We start from the raw sequence: 14,798 nt of genomic DNA on the forward strand, positions 1-14,798 counted from the left end.
ATATAGGCTTAGGGGTTGGGGCTGAATGGCAGGCAAGTGTGGTTTATCAGTCATGATTATTGAGGTGCATTGGTACAACTTTGTGAGGGGTGTTGTGGTCAGTAGCAATCTCCATCGTTGCAAAACTATCCTTAGGGAATGTGTAAAGCAAAACAAACAAAACAGGATTATCAACCTGGTCTGAAAGCATTGGTATTTAAGTGTCAGCTGACACCAAAGAATTATATTTTAGTGTTAAACTGAAGCTGACTGGGGAAGAAATCCAAGAAGGATTCACTATCCTACTTGTTGATGGTGAAACTTGAAGTACAAATCAAACACATACCGCGTTCATACTGCACCTTTGTTGGTGGCAAAAAAAGGGTTAAATTGCAGTCTTCTTGAAAGGCTGAAGACTTTTTGTGATGCTCCTGATAGGTATGTAAGCTTCCAGAGACCACAGGCTACACAGCTATACACCAGCAGTCCCTGCTCCCTCCCTCTCCCTGTCTTTCTTGTTATCTGGCAACAGAATACTTATAAAACCCAGGGACTCCGCTGTGTCTGCGTGCCTGTCGCCTCTTACAGCCGCTTTGCACGCAGCCCTAAAAACAAACGAGAGCGCCAGGGAGGAAGGAAGGCTTAACCCTCTCCTTGCCGTGGCGACATAACTTCACTTTTGAGGCTTTGCGGTTTCAAGATTGTCAAGTATTTTTCAACTTTTATTTTCCACCCAGAAAGTACGAAGTGAATATGCTTGTACTAAGCATTTGCCATACTTCTCAGCACTTTATTATTTTAATGAAGAAAACTTCACCTGAAACCTGTTGTTTAAAACTGGTTGTCAACTTCCTCCTTCAATTTGAAAACCTCACTCTGTTCTTACCAGACGTCCAGCGGGTTTTATTTATTCAGTTCCAGGGTCTATGTGTGGCCTTGACCCTGCGATAATATCCCACCCAAGCCCTACAGAGACGCCCGTCTCCCTCCCTAGCCTGCATGTTTACGTGTTTATCTGTAAAGCCATTTTTTGCTCTCTTGGTTTGTCAAAAAAAATACAAACGTTAAGGTTCTTTTCAGTCCATGGATGATTCATTTTAACTTTTAATTAGGTCTGTATTTAGTATTTCCAATGGCTATCAGCAGAAATCTACAGGTGAAAAAGACATTTTTTTATAACGACTAGGGAATTGCAGGACATCCGTGCTATTAAATAAATAAATAAATACCAAGTATGCTCTGGGGCTGTAGAATGAATAATTTCACTCTGTGATCACTGTAAGATCTCTCTCTGATTCTAACAAACCAGGATGAAAAAATAATCTTAGCTAAATTGACGCCTGCTGTTACCAGAATCCCTTTTCAGGTGACTGTCTGAGCACAATTTAGCATATTGTGTTGTATAGTGTTTCCCATCAAGTGTAGTTCCTTCTTTTAATACTAACATATTTACCAATTCATAAAATATACAAGTATGTTTTCGTTATAAATCAAATTTATTACTAGAATACAAACACAATGAAAATTATTGAATTACGTAATTGTTTAAGGCGTTGGGCACCTAGTGCAATCGCAGTTACCATTGTAAGAAACAGTATGGTATTTAGTGGTTTCTTTTTTATGTACAAAAAGAAATGACATATATGTACAGCTTTAAAACATCGACTTTTGTACAAAATATTATAAATAACCTGAGATTTTTTTTAAATGTACTTGCTCCATTTTAGATTTCTTATTTAACACAAAATCTCATGACTTTTTTTAATACCTCTACTGCTCTCAAATAAAACGGGATTGGAGGAGTTTTATTTTATTTAGCGAACTAACAAAAAGCATACAATAAACAATAATTTAATAACACCACTCCACAAATATATATTTTTTTAAATATACAACCAAACTTTTGAGACAGTTAAGAGAATTTTAGCACCTAAATAAACGCTGGGTTTTTCTTTAAAAAAAAAAAAAAAAAAAAAAAAAAGCCCTTTTAATCCGTATAAAGAATTGAACACTGGGCTTTGATTGAGAAGAAGAGCGAACAATATTGACAGTTATTTAAAACAAAATACATTTTACAATATAGTGATAGTTGCTTATCATTTGCTGAAAATAACAAAGTAGATTCGTGTGTTGCTTTTTGTAGGTAAATCCTGAGATGGACAAATAAAAGAATACCAACAAAGATTGTAGTGTGAGCATAATCTAATTATTTTCTTAATTCTTAACTTTTTTAAAATTTGCAATATGGATCTTCTAACTGAAGTAAGCTTATTGCTGTGTGTGTGTTTTTTTTAAAAAAAAAAAAAGTGTGTCATAAAAAAAATTGTGGAATAGTCTTTAGGAATAAACCGCTCCTCCGCCACTCTGTGGAGGCGGAGTGTGACGCACTGACGCCGGGTGCTGTAAATGCGACCCTTGCTGGTACCAGTGATTGCTATAGTCCTCCATGTAGCTCGGAGATGAACTGAGGGGCGGTTGTTGGAGCTGCCCCCTACTGGAAGGGTTGTGTGAGGCACTGTCCCAAGAGGAGGGGGAAGGGGGGGAGTTGCACGCCATTGAGTCGCTGGCGTTGGGGCTGTGATCCAGCGGGACTTCTCCGTTCTTATACAGTTTCTTGAACTTGGATCTCCGGTTCTGAAACCAAATCTTTACCTAAAAAAAAAATGAACGAGAAGAAATTCGTTTAACTTCTGACTTCATGATTTATAAATTACTTTTTAGTATTTATTTATTTATGCTATTAAAATGTCCAAAATAACATAGCTACATCAAACTACTGTGTTAATGAGAATTAAAAGTACACCTATATTTCTGCCTGAATGGCCATCATTCATTTCGGGGGTTGCATTTCATGTTTCATTGTCCTTCTCTGATTGCTGTAGTGTTCATGTGTAAAGCACGTGATCTCCTCTTACAGCGTCACAGGAGATGCACTTAGGTCCATTAAACAGGTCGTCCAATTAAATAATACGATTGCATTGCCAAAATTACAGTTCCAGCTGAAACCTAATTCTGGACACACGCCTTTAATGGTTCTACTTTATTCTTGCCCCATTTTCAGATATGACCTGCAATTTATAATTACCCTTAATCAGAAAAGGCTAATTCTATTTGAGTTTAAATTGGAATATGTATTAATAATCTTGAAAAAAAGCACAACAGCCTAATTTTGGATAAGCTTACTAATAATATATATATATATATATTGCTGTGTGTGTTTATATATACACATATTGACTTGGGAGGCTGTGTGGTCCAGTAGTTAAAGAAAAGGGCTTGTAACCAGGAGGTCCCCGGTTCAAATCCCACCTCAACCACTGACTCATTGTGTGACCCTGAGCAAGTCACTTAACCTCCTTGTGCTCCATCTTTTGGGTGAGATGTAGTTGTAAGTGACTCTGCAGCTGATGCATAGTTCACACACCCTAGTCTCTGTAAGTCGCCTTGGATAAAGGCGTCTGCTAAATAAACAAATAATAATAACATACAATATAAACACACACAGCAATCTTATTATTTTTCTATTTGTATTTTATTAGTGCGACATTTTCTAAGATTAGAGACATACCTATTTTGTATCTTATTATTGTGTTTTCGGTGATTAACTAATATGTTATTCATGTTGACAATTACTCCCACGTATAAATAAATTACTGATCGGATGAATAGGGATGGTGTTGGTCAAAAAAAAAAAAACTCTTGCGGTTTTATTTTTTTTATTTTTTAGTTTTCTAAAACTCAGTAACCAAATCAAATTTAATTTGCTTTTAATCAATACGTTGTTACTGATATATTGTATAATATTTCATGTCCTGCTTTATTGATGGAAATGTCTTGCTATATCATTGTACGCAGGTGGGTGACCCTATCACAATACGTTGCGTTGTTTGTTTTACATGTAAAAAAAAAAAAAAACACTTATTTATCATTATTTACTGTTGTGTTACGCTATAACCCTTTTATACTGTTATAGTAGGCTAACGTTGGGGGAGTTGCTGTTGTAGGCCTACAGTGTGTTCATTTCCTATTTACTTGTAACTTGTAGTTTTACATTATACACGGCGTTTTAGTAGGATACTGTAGTTTTTATTTTAGACTGCATTTTTTTCTATTCAAGCGTCTTCGCCACGTAGTTTACCTGTGTCTGGGTCAGTCCGAGCTGCGCCGCTAGCTCGGCTCTCTCGGGCAGAGCGAGGTATTGTGCTTTCTGGAACCGCTGTTGCAGCGCAGCAAGCTGGTAACTGGAGTATATTGTTCGGGGCTTGCGTATTTTCTTCGGTTTTCCATTGACCATCCTGACTTCAGTCTCTGGCTCCTCTTTCACTGGGGAAGAAAAAAATGAAAATAGTGGTGGGGGAAACGTTAATTGATATATATTATATAGTTTTACATTTGCATTGTATATCTCTGGCAAAAACTAACAATTGGTGTTTAATAGCCTAGAATATTATTATTAGTGTTGCTATTATTATTATTATTATTATTATTATTATCATTATTACATACATTTTGTTGCTGATTTTTCTTGGGGTACGATAATTTAGGTTTCTAGATTTCGCTTGGTGGGTTACTATGGTGGCATTATTTTGATTATTTCACGCACTCTTTACAGTAGCCTATACGGGTTGTATTGTAAGAAATGCGAACAGGTTACGATATTGTGATTCGTTTTCTATAAACCCAATGCACGACGTCACGACTTCTTACAACAAAACGAAAACACATTCGTAAGTAGTATTCTTATTATAAACCGATTTTAAGAAAGATCAATGTTTTAAAAATGTATATTGTATACTGCAGTCAGATACTGGACTAGTGATCTCAATATGCTATTCAGTTCTTGAAGAATATGAAGGTATTGCGCTTGTGGTAGCGGCATAGGAACGTGTTTGCTGTGTGGGTGAGCAGAACATTATTCTTGAGTTTACAGATGGCTGCTCTCGAACCTGCGGTTTTCGTCACTATGAATTCATTTCGATATTGGGCAGCTCCAGCAAACAAAAATAAACGTACCTGTAACACGTCGGGTACAGCCGACATCTGTTCAACGACGCGATATTGTTTTTAAAAGGATTAGGGTTGGGGTTAGGGTTGCATTTTGACCAGTTGCCTAAATCGAACATAATCAATAACAGTTTTAGGTTTGAATACTATTAGTTGTTTTTTTTTTTAGTTCCTCCGGTACCTTTTTTTTTCTATATCCGTTTTATAGACAGACACGCTCAAACAAGTTTGAGTGAACCAAGTTTTCTGTCCTAATTAATCTTACCTGTGTCTTGTGGTGGCGTCTGTTGGTCTCGGATGTACTGTCCATATTGTCTGTATGAATTATGATATGGGTATTCAGTTTTCGTGGGGTAAGCCCCCGCACCCGTCCCATTGAGGTTGAACGGGTGATAGGTGTACGGATTCATGGGTTGTGAGTAACACTGGCTTTGGTAGTACTCGTGCGGTCCATTGTAGTAACCCATGTCGGTCGCGGAAGACTCTGGTAGAGTCGGAGAGTCTTTGGAAGCCGGGTGACGGCTCATAGAACCCGGTAAGCCACTTAAAATGCTGGGTATCTTTTTGTCAAAAGTCGTCCCGCTCATGTTGCGTCGCCACCCCACCCCCCCAGAAATAAAAAGTCAAAAATACAGTTGCAGTGAGAAGATGTAGGCAACCACCAAAATGTTCTTTCGTTCCTGAAGTCTAAACAAGTATAAATCCGCAGGGTGTCTCCTCGCCTCAAGATCTCGGAGTTATACTGCTTGCTGGGTAGCAGAGCCCAGCCTAGTTAAACCCTTAATTACAGAGACTTGGGTGGATACTAAATTCCTATTGGCTCCAGAGATATATATAATTTTTTTTTTTTCTTCTTTTCTGCCCAGAAGGCTAAACAAAGTCTCCCTTCCTCCCCGCTCGCTGATGTCCCACACTAAACTTTCCGGGGCCAAGGCTCAATTTTTAAATACAGTGTTTAGAGGATGAAGAGTGTTAGCCCTGTAAAAATAATAATAATAATAAATTGTGTGTGTGTGTGTGTGTGTGTGTGTGTGTATCTATATATCTATTATCTCTTTTGAAAGGTTTTAAGCTGTAGCCACATCGAGTTTCCCGACTAACGTCTAGTGCAGTGCCTTTTAATAAGTAAAATGTAAATAAAATAAAACAAAAACACTTCTAGTTACGTTTCAGGTCATATTTTTGTAAAGTACATAAGGTTATTTGAACCCTAATCCCATTTTAAACGGGTTTCTTAAGCATTTATATTTTAAAATGTTGGTAATGTAGTAGCAATTTGCATACCAGGCCCTACCATTTTTTTTTCATTAAATATCGCGCACACACTATTAAATTTATTTTAAGAAGTGTCATGTTAATAATAACATAAGTGTTTATATATTTCCATTCCTTACTGGTAAAATATCGGTAGGTAAAAATAATAATAAAATAGCCTAAATTATTTTTATATTAACATTAATAGTTCATTTGTTTTCACTTTGCATTTAAGGCCGCAATGAAGTTTGTTTTGTTTTTTTATTTTTCAGTATGCAAAAAATTGTAGGTATAGCCAAAGGTTCTGAATAATGTTAGTTACACGTGAGAAACTCTGATCCTAAGAAACGGTTTTTACCAACGAACGTAGCCTTTATAACACAAATGTTGATGAGTGGGAGTGATTTGATAAGAATCATTTCAAAGCTTGCTCGGGGGGTTCTTTGGTATGTTGGCTTTACAGGAGTTAGGCGTGACACAACCCGCGCTTAGGGGTTTTTTGTGTGTTTTGTCTTATTTAACAACGGTTGTTTTTGATCATTGGGACACAAAGGTTGAACGTCGTGTCAGAGTGGGCCACGTCTGAGCTGTGTTTTGGATGTTGTCTAGTGAACCAACAAGAGCAGTTTGTCTTAAAATTGAAATACAGCTGAACCTTTCTAAGGCACTGAACTAGGCTGGCATTTTTTCCACTGGTACTATACGCTCCAGGCGTAAACCAACACCTGTTGGTTTGAAAAAGCGCTCGGATTGCTGTAGAACAAACAATGGTTTGTTTAACTGCTTTGGAATTCTGAGAGCTCACAAAACGGGACCATATTCAAAGCGCGAATGCAAACTATCCTCTCTCGTTTTTGTATTTGAAATGTATGTAGGCTAAAGTAGCCTAATACCAACATTAGAGTTTTAAAGTCTGATTTTCTGAGCTGCGGTATCGCAGTACAACAGCGACGCACGGCGGTGAAACAAATAGCAACACTCCGTATTTTGTTGATTTTTAAGAATTTCAAAAATCCACATCCATTAATGTCAAGTAACAACCCCTCCGATATTTTGAAGTACGGCATAATAAACCGCTCTTTTGAACGGCTGCACGGCTGCCTGGCGGTGGTGGGCGTTGTGTGATTGCAGATGGAAATATCTGTGAGACCAGTGGTTTTGCAGTGTTTGAAATTACATGTTGACTAATCGTGGCGTCTTGAGCGAGACCGGTAATCAAATAACATGCTTTTGATTTGCGAATGGTGGCGCGCAAAACTCGTGTTTTGAGGGAGCTCGGGGGATTAGACTGTATCCTCTCTGCCCGGAGGAAGAAAGGCAGCTTTGCTGTGTCTAACTCCGCCTGTCTGGCTCTCCTATGCAAATCTTTCCAAGTGCAGCTACTCACGGTAAACCTATTCTACCCTGAAACGGTTACTACAAAGGTGACATTTCCTTTGTAGCTGGATTAGCTGTGCAAGCCTGACACCTAGTGGTGCTCTTGAATAATTTATGGAAAGCAATGGAATCTCTAGCTATTTAATGTTGCATGGGGATTCCAACTGCTTCCTTATTTATAGACTCCTTGGAGAGAAGTTGAGTCGCTTTGAATAGCTGATCCATCTCTGCGTGTCGTGCCAGTGGAAAATCTTTGTGCCAGCTTGTCAAATCGTTTTTAGGGTGTGCTCTATAAACTGCTACCACAATGCACTATCAGGGAGAAATTGTTACTTTAGTAATAGATGCAAGGGACATCTATTATTGTGTTCAACAAAAGGGATGCAGGTATGAGGAAAACGCAAAATCATTTGCAGTATGCACTTGCCAATACGCCTTTTAGCCACAAGGGGTAGCTGTTTCTCTGTAGTTTAGCCTAAATCAGCCGAAGTGTCGTCTTTTTTTATATTAGTTCGCGCCAGCAACATCTACTGCATAGCAGTGTACTGCAGGAAAACCAACAGGAAACTAAGGGCAGATCGTTACATGGTGCCAGGTCTTACTGCTATGAATTTGACAATCTGCTCAGTTCCAATTGCCTGTCATATCTATGTGTAGTGAAGCTAAAGTGTATTTTATATTAGAAAGGTACAGCGCTATCTAGTGCACAACAGTGTATTGCCAGCAACATGAAAGGAAACTTGATTGCAAAGTAGCATTTCACTAGATTGTTCTGGCTATTGATTCATAAAGACACGTTGGCTAATCTAAAGAATATGACAGATAAAACCCTTACTATGATTATATATATATATATATATATATATATATATATATATATATATATATATAATATATATATATATATATATATATATAATATAATATATATATATATATATATATATATATATATATATATATCTATCTATCTGGGACGCCTCTGCGAAATTTAATCTGGGCTCACTTCACAAGCAAAACGACCCACAGTTACTGATACAATTAAGTGGAGTGCACTTGTTTGCTTTAGCCAGCAGGTGACACATCACATACATTCCTACAGCTATCTTTCTGCTTTCTTCAGCCTAAAGCCGCTGTAATTGCAACACTCTGTAAATCATTACCAAATCTTAAAGCATGTTGGAAACATACCCCAGGTATGCATGCCTTCCAGTGGCTAATTAAATCTCAGGATACGCTTTGGAAATTCATTTTCAGAGGTGTACTGCATTGTGGCTGAAAGATATGTATTTGTAGTTCAATAATTTACAGTGCTGTATGATATACTGTATCCAATGAAGAACAATATAAATGTATCATTCAGAATTTTCCATTTCGCAGTGATTCCTGCCTCTAATTCCACGAGTTTGAAATCCTGCAGTGAAGTCTCTTTTCTGGAATGGAATCGGGGAGATGCAGCTTTTGTATATCCCAGAATTCCTGTCGGATGCCAGTTGTATAGCAAATGTATCATTTGCCAGGGACAGCTGATGTACACAAGTGTGTGTTACATGTAGCACGTGTTTGTTTTATTTTATTTTTTATTTTAATTGGTTTGGTCTAGCATCTCTCAGTATTAAGCCATTTCAATTAGCCCAGCGGTTTTTCAACAGTGATAAGTGGTGGCGCTGAGTGGAAATGACTTCTAAACACCTGGAACAGTTTGTTACAATGTCCTCATTCTCCAGTGAAATATCTCTTTTTAAACTATGTAATAATGCAGTGAACGATTTATTGAAGTTTTACCTTGTGCAATAGACGTACGGTTCTTTTGGATTGTATTGATTTTTGAGGAGCTTTCAAAATACTGTAATAAAATCACTCAACTCTGGAATAAAGTCGACTAGAAGTTGCCAATAAAGACCTATAGAGGAAGGTACAGTGCGGAAGGTGCATGTCATTATTTCATCATTAGTGTGTGATTGTTGTGAATGTACTATACTTGGCAATGCTTTACAGTGAAAGTAAGAAATGCATGTCTCACTGGACACTGCTTGTCTCTGGAGTCGACACGATCGAATTGCGTTTCCCAGCGCTGTATTCACTCACAGAGCGCTTCAGACAAGTGGGGAATGATCTTGTGACGTTGTTGTGTGTTTATGCGCTTCGGGAAACAATCGTCTTCGCTGAGTTCAACGGCTGCAGGTTCTGTCAATATTGAGACCTTGTTCGCTCCCGCGAGCCGGTTACAGTAATGCAAAGATGAAATGTTTCATTGTGGATCAGTTATCAGCTGGGAGAAATGTGACATCCTGAGTCGGAGATCAGGTGTGTGGAGCGTAGGGGGGGGGGGGGGCTATAGGTTTGTCTGCAGGTGAGCGCGAGGATTGAATTGCATTTTGCAAAGAAGGGCTATTTGTTAATTAAAATAAAGCGGGATGTGGATTTTTTTCAATGCAATGGACTTGTTTACTGCTTGGATAAGAAAGCCAGGATATGACTCCAGCAATAGCCTCACAGGGTACGTATTTTGGCAAAAGGGGTTGGGGGGCAGTTAGTCATCGTTTCCGTCATTTGCAAAACTAATCACTTACAGTATAGTGACGTTGTATTCTTTATTAAGAGCTCCGTTACAGCAGTGGCTTTGGTGTTTCGATTGAGCCGTTTCCCCGGAACTCAAGTGTAACGCGGACTGGATTGAAAGACTCGGTTTATTCAGTGGGTGTGTGGGTTAAAGTGTGTATTGAGTGAGGGGAAGGATACACACACACACACACACACACACACACACACAAACGTTCGCTCGCTCCCAGTCCGGGCACGAGACATGTATTTCATTTGTGGGACGGTGGGGTCAGGGAGCGGGGGCGGCTCAGAAGACAAAGGAATAAATATTTCACTCGCTCATTAGATCCGGGATCAGAGCGAGAAGCAACATGACTATTGATCAAATGCACTTGCTCTCACTGGATGTTTGCCTTTTTCTATTAGCCTTGTACGGTGGGATTGAAACCTGCCATGGGTTTAACATAGACACGCGATTCCCGGTGGTCAAAGAAGGGCAGACGAGCGGCAGTTACTTTGGGTTTTCCGTCGCTCTGCACAAACAGACAGAAGGGGCTAAACGATACCTGTAAGTAGTAACACTGTTACTCGTTCCCTATCGACGAACACCTGGGTAATTAACGCTGTGTCCATTTGCAGCAGGGCAAGTTCAGTGAGTTATTTGAGGTGCGTGTGCCACACCGTGGGCATCGACTCGGAAAACCATTTTTTGTGCATAGGCCTACAGCTTGTTCGTGTTTGGCGGTGAGTTATGCAAATAGGATTTTCTTCTCAATAAATAAAATGTTTTCTGCACATAAATAGTTGGCGCTTGTTGCTACACTGGTGGACAAACACCCCATATCTCAATGCTGGCATTTAATTACAGTTGGAAGACGGTTTTGAAGGCTGTTTTTGTTTGGTAAGAAATTAAACGGCCCTGGAGTGACACATGCCAACGTCCCTTCCGAAATAGTGCCCTGCATTTGAAACGGGAGGGTAGCCGCATCTTTGGCGTCTATGATTATTGGGTGCTTTTGTCACCTGTCATTGCACTGCACTGTAATATCCGTTTATTCACAGTGAATTACACATTCATTCATCGCTTCTACTGTTGGACCTAATGACATGTGCCGTGTCTGATAAAGTTTGTTCATTGTTTAAACCCAAGGAAATCATTTCGCTTATTTTACTAATCGCAGTTACATTTTTTTTTTATCTGTTTTTAATTAAAGCGGAGGTCGTGGCTTTCGTTTTGTTTGTGTTTTGGATGTTATTTTAAATGTAATGGCTGTCTGGTCAAGTTTGACAGACCATTTATTATTATTATTATTATTATTATTATTTATTATTATTGATGATGATATATAACTATTTCTTTCCCTGCATTAAAGATAGGGGCGGGGATCTGCTTTTCATTGTCATTAAAGGCTCCAGACAAAACAGGTTATCGACCTTCTCACAATCTTGGTGGTCCAGTGGTTAGAGAAAGGGGCTTGTTACAAGTGAGCAGGTCACTTCCCCTCCTTGTGCTCCGTCCTTCGGATGAGATGTAAAACTGAGGTCCTATTGGAAGTGACTCTGCAGTAAGTCGCTTTAGGTAAAAAGTGTTTGCTAAATGACTTAATAATAATAATAATAATAATTTCTGATCACCCTTTGATAGGGCACTCCATATCGGAGCCTCCTCTTGACTGAATATCAAAGAATGGTTTTAAGTTGCAAATACTTTAAAACTGTCTCTTTTAATGTTCTATTAATGCATACTCTAGCTACCCTCCGACCAAACATTTCTCCTATCCCTCCAGAACAGTTTGAACACATTTGCAGACTCTGAATCTGGCAGTGTTACGGCAGGTGTTGCCATTTTTAAATAATTGTTTTTGGCAACGGGTTGCCCACCTTCCCCACTGGCGTCTATCATTACGATTTGCTCAACTGAAACACATGTATTTGTAAAGCTACAGAGCTAAGCTTTCTTTAGTAAACCTCTCTGTATTGAGCTGCCATTACACACGACTTCCCCTGCAACCGCAAACATTTGTAAATCAACACTCGGGTCAGTTGTTTTGTTGTCTCTAAGTGATGATGGCTAATGTACCATTTAGACGTGTAACTTGTTTGCTCTCTGAAAAAATAAGTGTGTGTGTTCCGTTCCCTTTGATATCTAAAAGGGTCAATTGCCTTTGAATACTATTATATTTCCTGCATGCCTTTTGAGTGAACCAGGTGAGTCACTGAAGCATTGTTTGGGAAACCCAATTTAACCACAGAGAGAGAGAAATGAAATAAAAGCAAGTGACAGCACCCAGCAAATGCCCTTGTATAGTGTAGCACTTTACATATATACCTCCCAAACTACAAACAACACAGCACATCTGCAAATACTAAATTAGAGGCAGCAAATTAAATAAGCAATGAGAAACCTCCCCACAGCATGTATTGCACGTAGTACAGTGATGTCAGTTGGGTATATCTGACCCAACTTTAATATAGGGCTGATAGTAGGTATTTGGTTGTTGGATGCTTCCATGTCTAGTTTGTTCAAATCAATGATTGCTGTCAATCAATGAGTTTGAGGCAGCAGATATTGAGGAATGGTCACTTTCTCCACTAGACATTTCGACTTGTCAGATCAGCAGTGACATTATTGGCACCGTTAAGGTGGATATTTGAATAACTAGATGGTGCATAAGCATCTCTTGGTGGGACATAGATTAGATCAGATCCTGTATCCAGCTTTTGGTACAACAGCTCTTTTAAATCTGCTGGTCCATTGCAATGGGAGTATAATACAAAAAAACTGTTTGTTTTCCAGCTAAACATCTTCTGTTCTTTCTTTTTAGGCTTTTAACTGGAGCCCCAAAGGAGAAAGCATACCCAGCACTAAAAGTTAATGAAACTGGGGCGGTTTATTACTGTCCCATCACCACAGACACCAAAGACTGCACCCGTGTTGAGCTGGTTAAGAATGGTAGGCAGATTGAAACTTTTTATCCCTCAGTCATATCCTCTCGTATCCACACAGACTCTCTCAAAATGCAGTGTGACACCTACATGTGTCTGGTTTTTGCTTTGCACACATTTTGGAGGAAAGGGAAAGGCAAGCTGTAAATGTTAAACTGGGAACAAACTGCTTTGACAACCTTTTAAATGGGGTTCTGAGACTTTTGGACAAGGGAAGTGTTTCAATGTTTGAACACCACACCTTTTAATGCACCCACCTTGTCATCTTCTTCCAGTCAATTCCGCTCAGGAAATGGTGGAGGACATGTGGCTGGGAGTCACTGTGGCCAGTCAAGGAGGTCCCAATGGGGGGAGAGTTTTGGTGAGTTGGGGTGAACCAGTTAGTACAACTAATGCCATACATATTCTTTATTTTGGTGGATTTAGTATGTGTGTAAGGTGTAGCATTGCAGTCACAAACAGCACCATTGCTGGAAGTTTTGCAATATGATTTTGTGGAATCTTTGATTACATGATGTTAAATATCTAAATTTATGTTCATATAGTTTTATTTATTTATTTTAGAATGATGTCTCAATCCTAAAATTCAAGGTTATGCAAAACTTTTGGCCGTAGCTGTAGTACTAGACACTCTACTCGGAACCCTGCATACCAGTAAAGTAATTTAGTATTGGAAGATATTTCATGTTTGGGATGGGTTGCTGCTTCACACAGGCTTGCGGACACCGCTACGTGAAGATCTTGATGTCGGGCTCGGAAGAGCAGAGGCGCATGATTGGGAAGTGCTTTGTGAGAGGGAACAATCTGAGCTACGACCCCGATGATGATTGGCAGACGCATCACTATGAGGTGTGCAACCCTGCCAATGACATGAGCAGCGAAGGCATGTGCAACATGGGCATTGCAGGGGGCATGACAGAGACAGAAGTGTACATCGGCACCCCCGGGAGCTTCACGTGGCAAGGTAGGGAAGGGGGGAGGGGCTCATTGCGGGGTTCTCCCCTAGTCTATATCAGATGAATAAAGAGATTTAAAAAAAATGGGGGGATGTGCGTATTTTGTTAAATTGTTTCCTAAATAAATATTTTTTGCATCCTCAATTTTTTTTCTGTCTGTGCAGGAAGTGTTGACGTGACCTGGTGGAACCCTGAAGCATTCTGGGATCTGTACGAAAGAAAGTATCCCAACACAGACGACAATAACATCTATATCGGTAATGCATTTCACTTTTCAAAAACGAGCCAAAGTAAATGCATTCAAATTATACCCAGGTTCAGACTAATCCTGCACCCAGTCCCAGCTTTCATAACATCACTCAATTATTACTTATCCAAGTGGTGGACCTGATGAAGGTTATATCTTGGAAACGGCTTAACCAATTCTGATAATACTATGCAAAGTGTCATTAATAGTAGTCATTAATTTACATGCATGCTGTCAATTCTTCCCTGTGTGATTTGTGTTCCAGGATATTCGGTACGAGAGGAAAAGAATGTTCTTCACGCTGACAAATACACCATTCTAGCTGGTGCTCCTCGAGCTTCCCACAAGGGAGCAGTCTTTCTGATGGATATCAACACAGATATTGACATTGGGTTCAACACCATGCTGTCCGGAGAACAAGTGGGCTCGTATTTCGGAAACAGTATTGCGGCAGCAGATCTCAACAATGATGGGTTGGTAGTTCTTTCTTC

General features: G+C 39.3%; 2 protein-coding genes across 6 annotated transcripts in view; one reads left to right on the forward strand and one right to left on the reverse strand.

Moving 5' to 3' along the window:
* LOC117435043 (integrin alpha-3-like) overlaps positions 1 to 14,798 on the forward strand; it is a 39,684-nt gene that overhangs the window by 15,330 nt on the left and 9,556 nt on the right. For 2 of the 5 annotated variants that reach the window (XM_059002734.1, XM_034057920.3), the window contains exons 1-6: positions 10,449 to 10,726; positions 12,984 to 13,111; positions 13,380 to 13,465; positions 13,819 to 14,068; positions 14,225 to 14,317; positions 14,573 to 14,780. In XM_059002734.1, coding sequence (XP_058858717.1) covers positions 10,530 to 10,726; positions 12,984 to 13,111; positions 13,380 to 13,465; positions 13,819 to 14,068; positions 14,225 to 14,317; positions 14,573 to 14,780 — 962 coding nt within the window. In that variant the 5' untranslated portion in view covers positions 10,449 to 10,529. Of the gene's footprint in view, positions 1 to 3,773; positions 3,835 to 9,985; positions 10,115 to 10,448; positions 10,727 to 12,983; positions 13,112 to 13,379; positions 13,466 to 13,818; positions 14,069 to 14,224; positions 14,318 to 14,572; positions 14,781 to 14,798 lie in introns of those variants that run through there. The other 3 variants (XM_059002736.1, XM_059002735.1, XM_059002737.1) reach the window with 3 other exon arrangements.
* LOC117434799 (homeobox protein Dlx3b-like) lies at positions 1,457 to 5,719 on the reverse strand. The gene is made up of 3 exons (XM_034057460.3): positions 5,249 to 5,719; positions 4,118 to 4,302; positions 1,457 to 2,631 (listed from the first exon to the last, which is right to left on the reverse strand). The coding sequence occupies exons 1-3, from the start codon at positions 5,568 to 5,570 to the stop codon at positions 2,317 to 2,319; spliced, it is 822 nt and encodes a 273-aa protein (XP_033913351.1). The 5' UTR covers positions 5,571 to 5,719; the 3' UTR covers positions 1,457 to 2,316.

Source organism: Acipenser ruthenus, chromosome 28 (assembly GCF_902713425.1).
Source record: "Acipenser ruthenus chromosome 28, fAciRut3.2 maternal haplotype, whole genome shotgun sequence".
In the NCBI taxonomy this organism is placed as follows: domain Eukaryota; kingdom Metazoa; phylum Chordata; class Actinopteri; order Acipenseriformes; family Acipenseridae; genus Acipenser; species Acipenser ruthenus.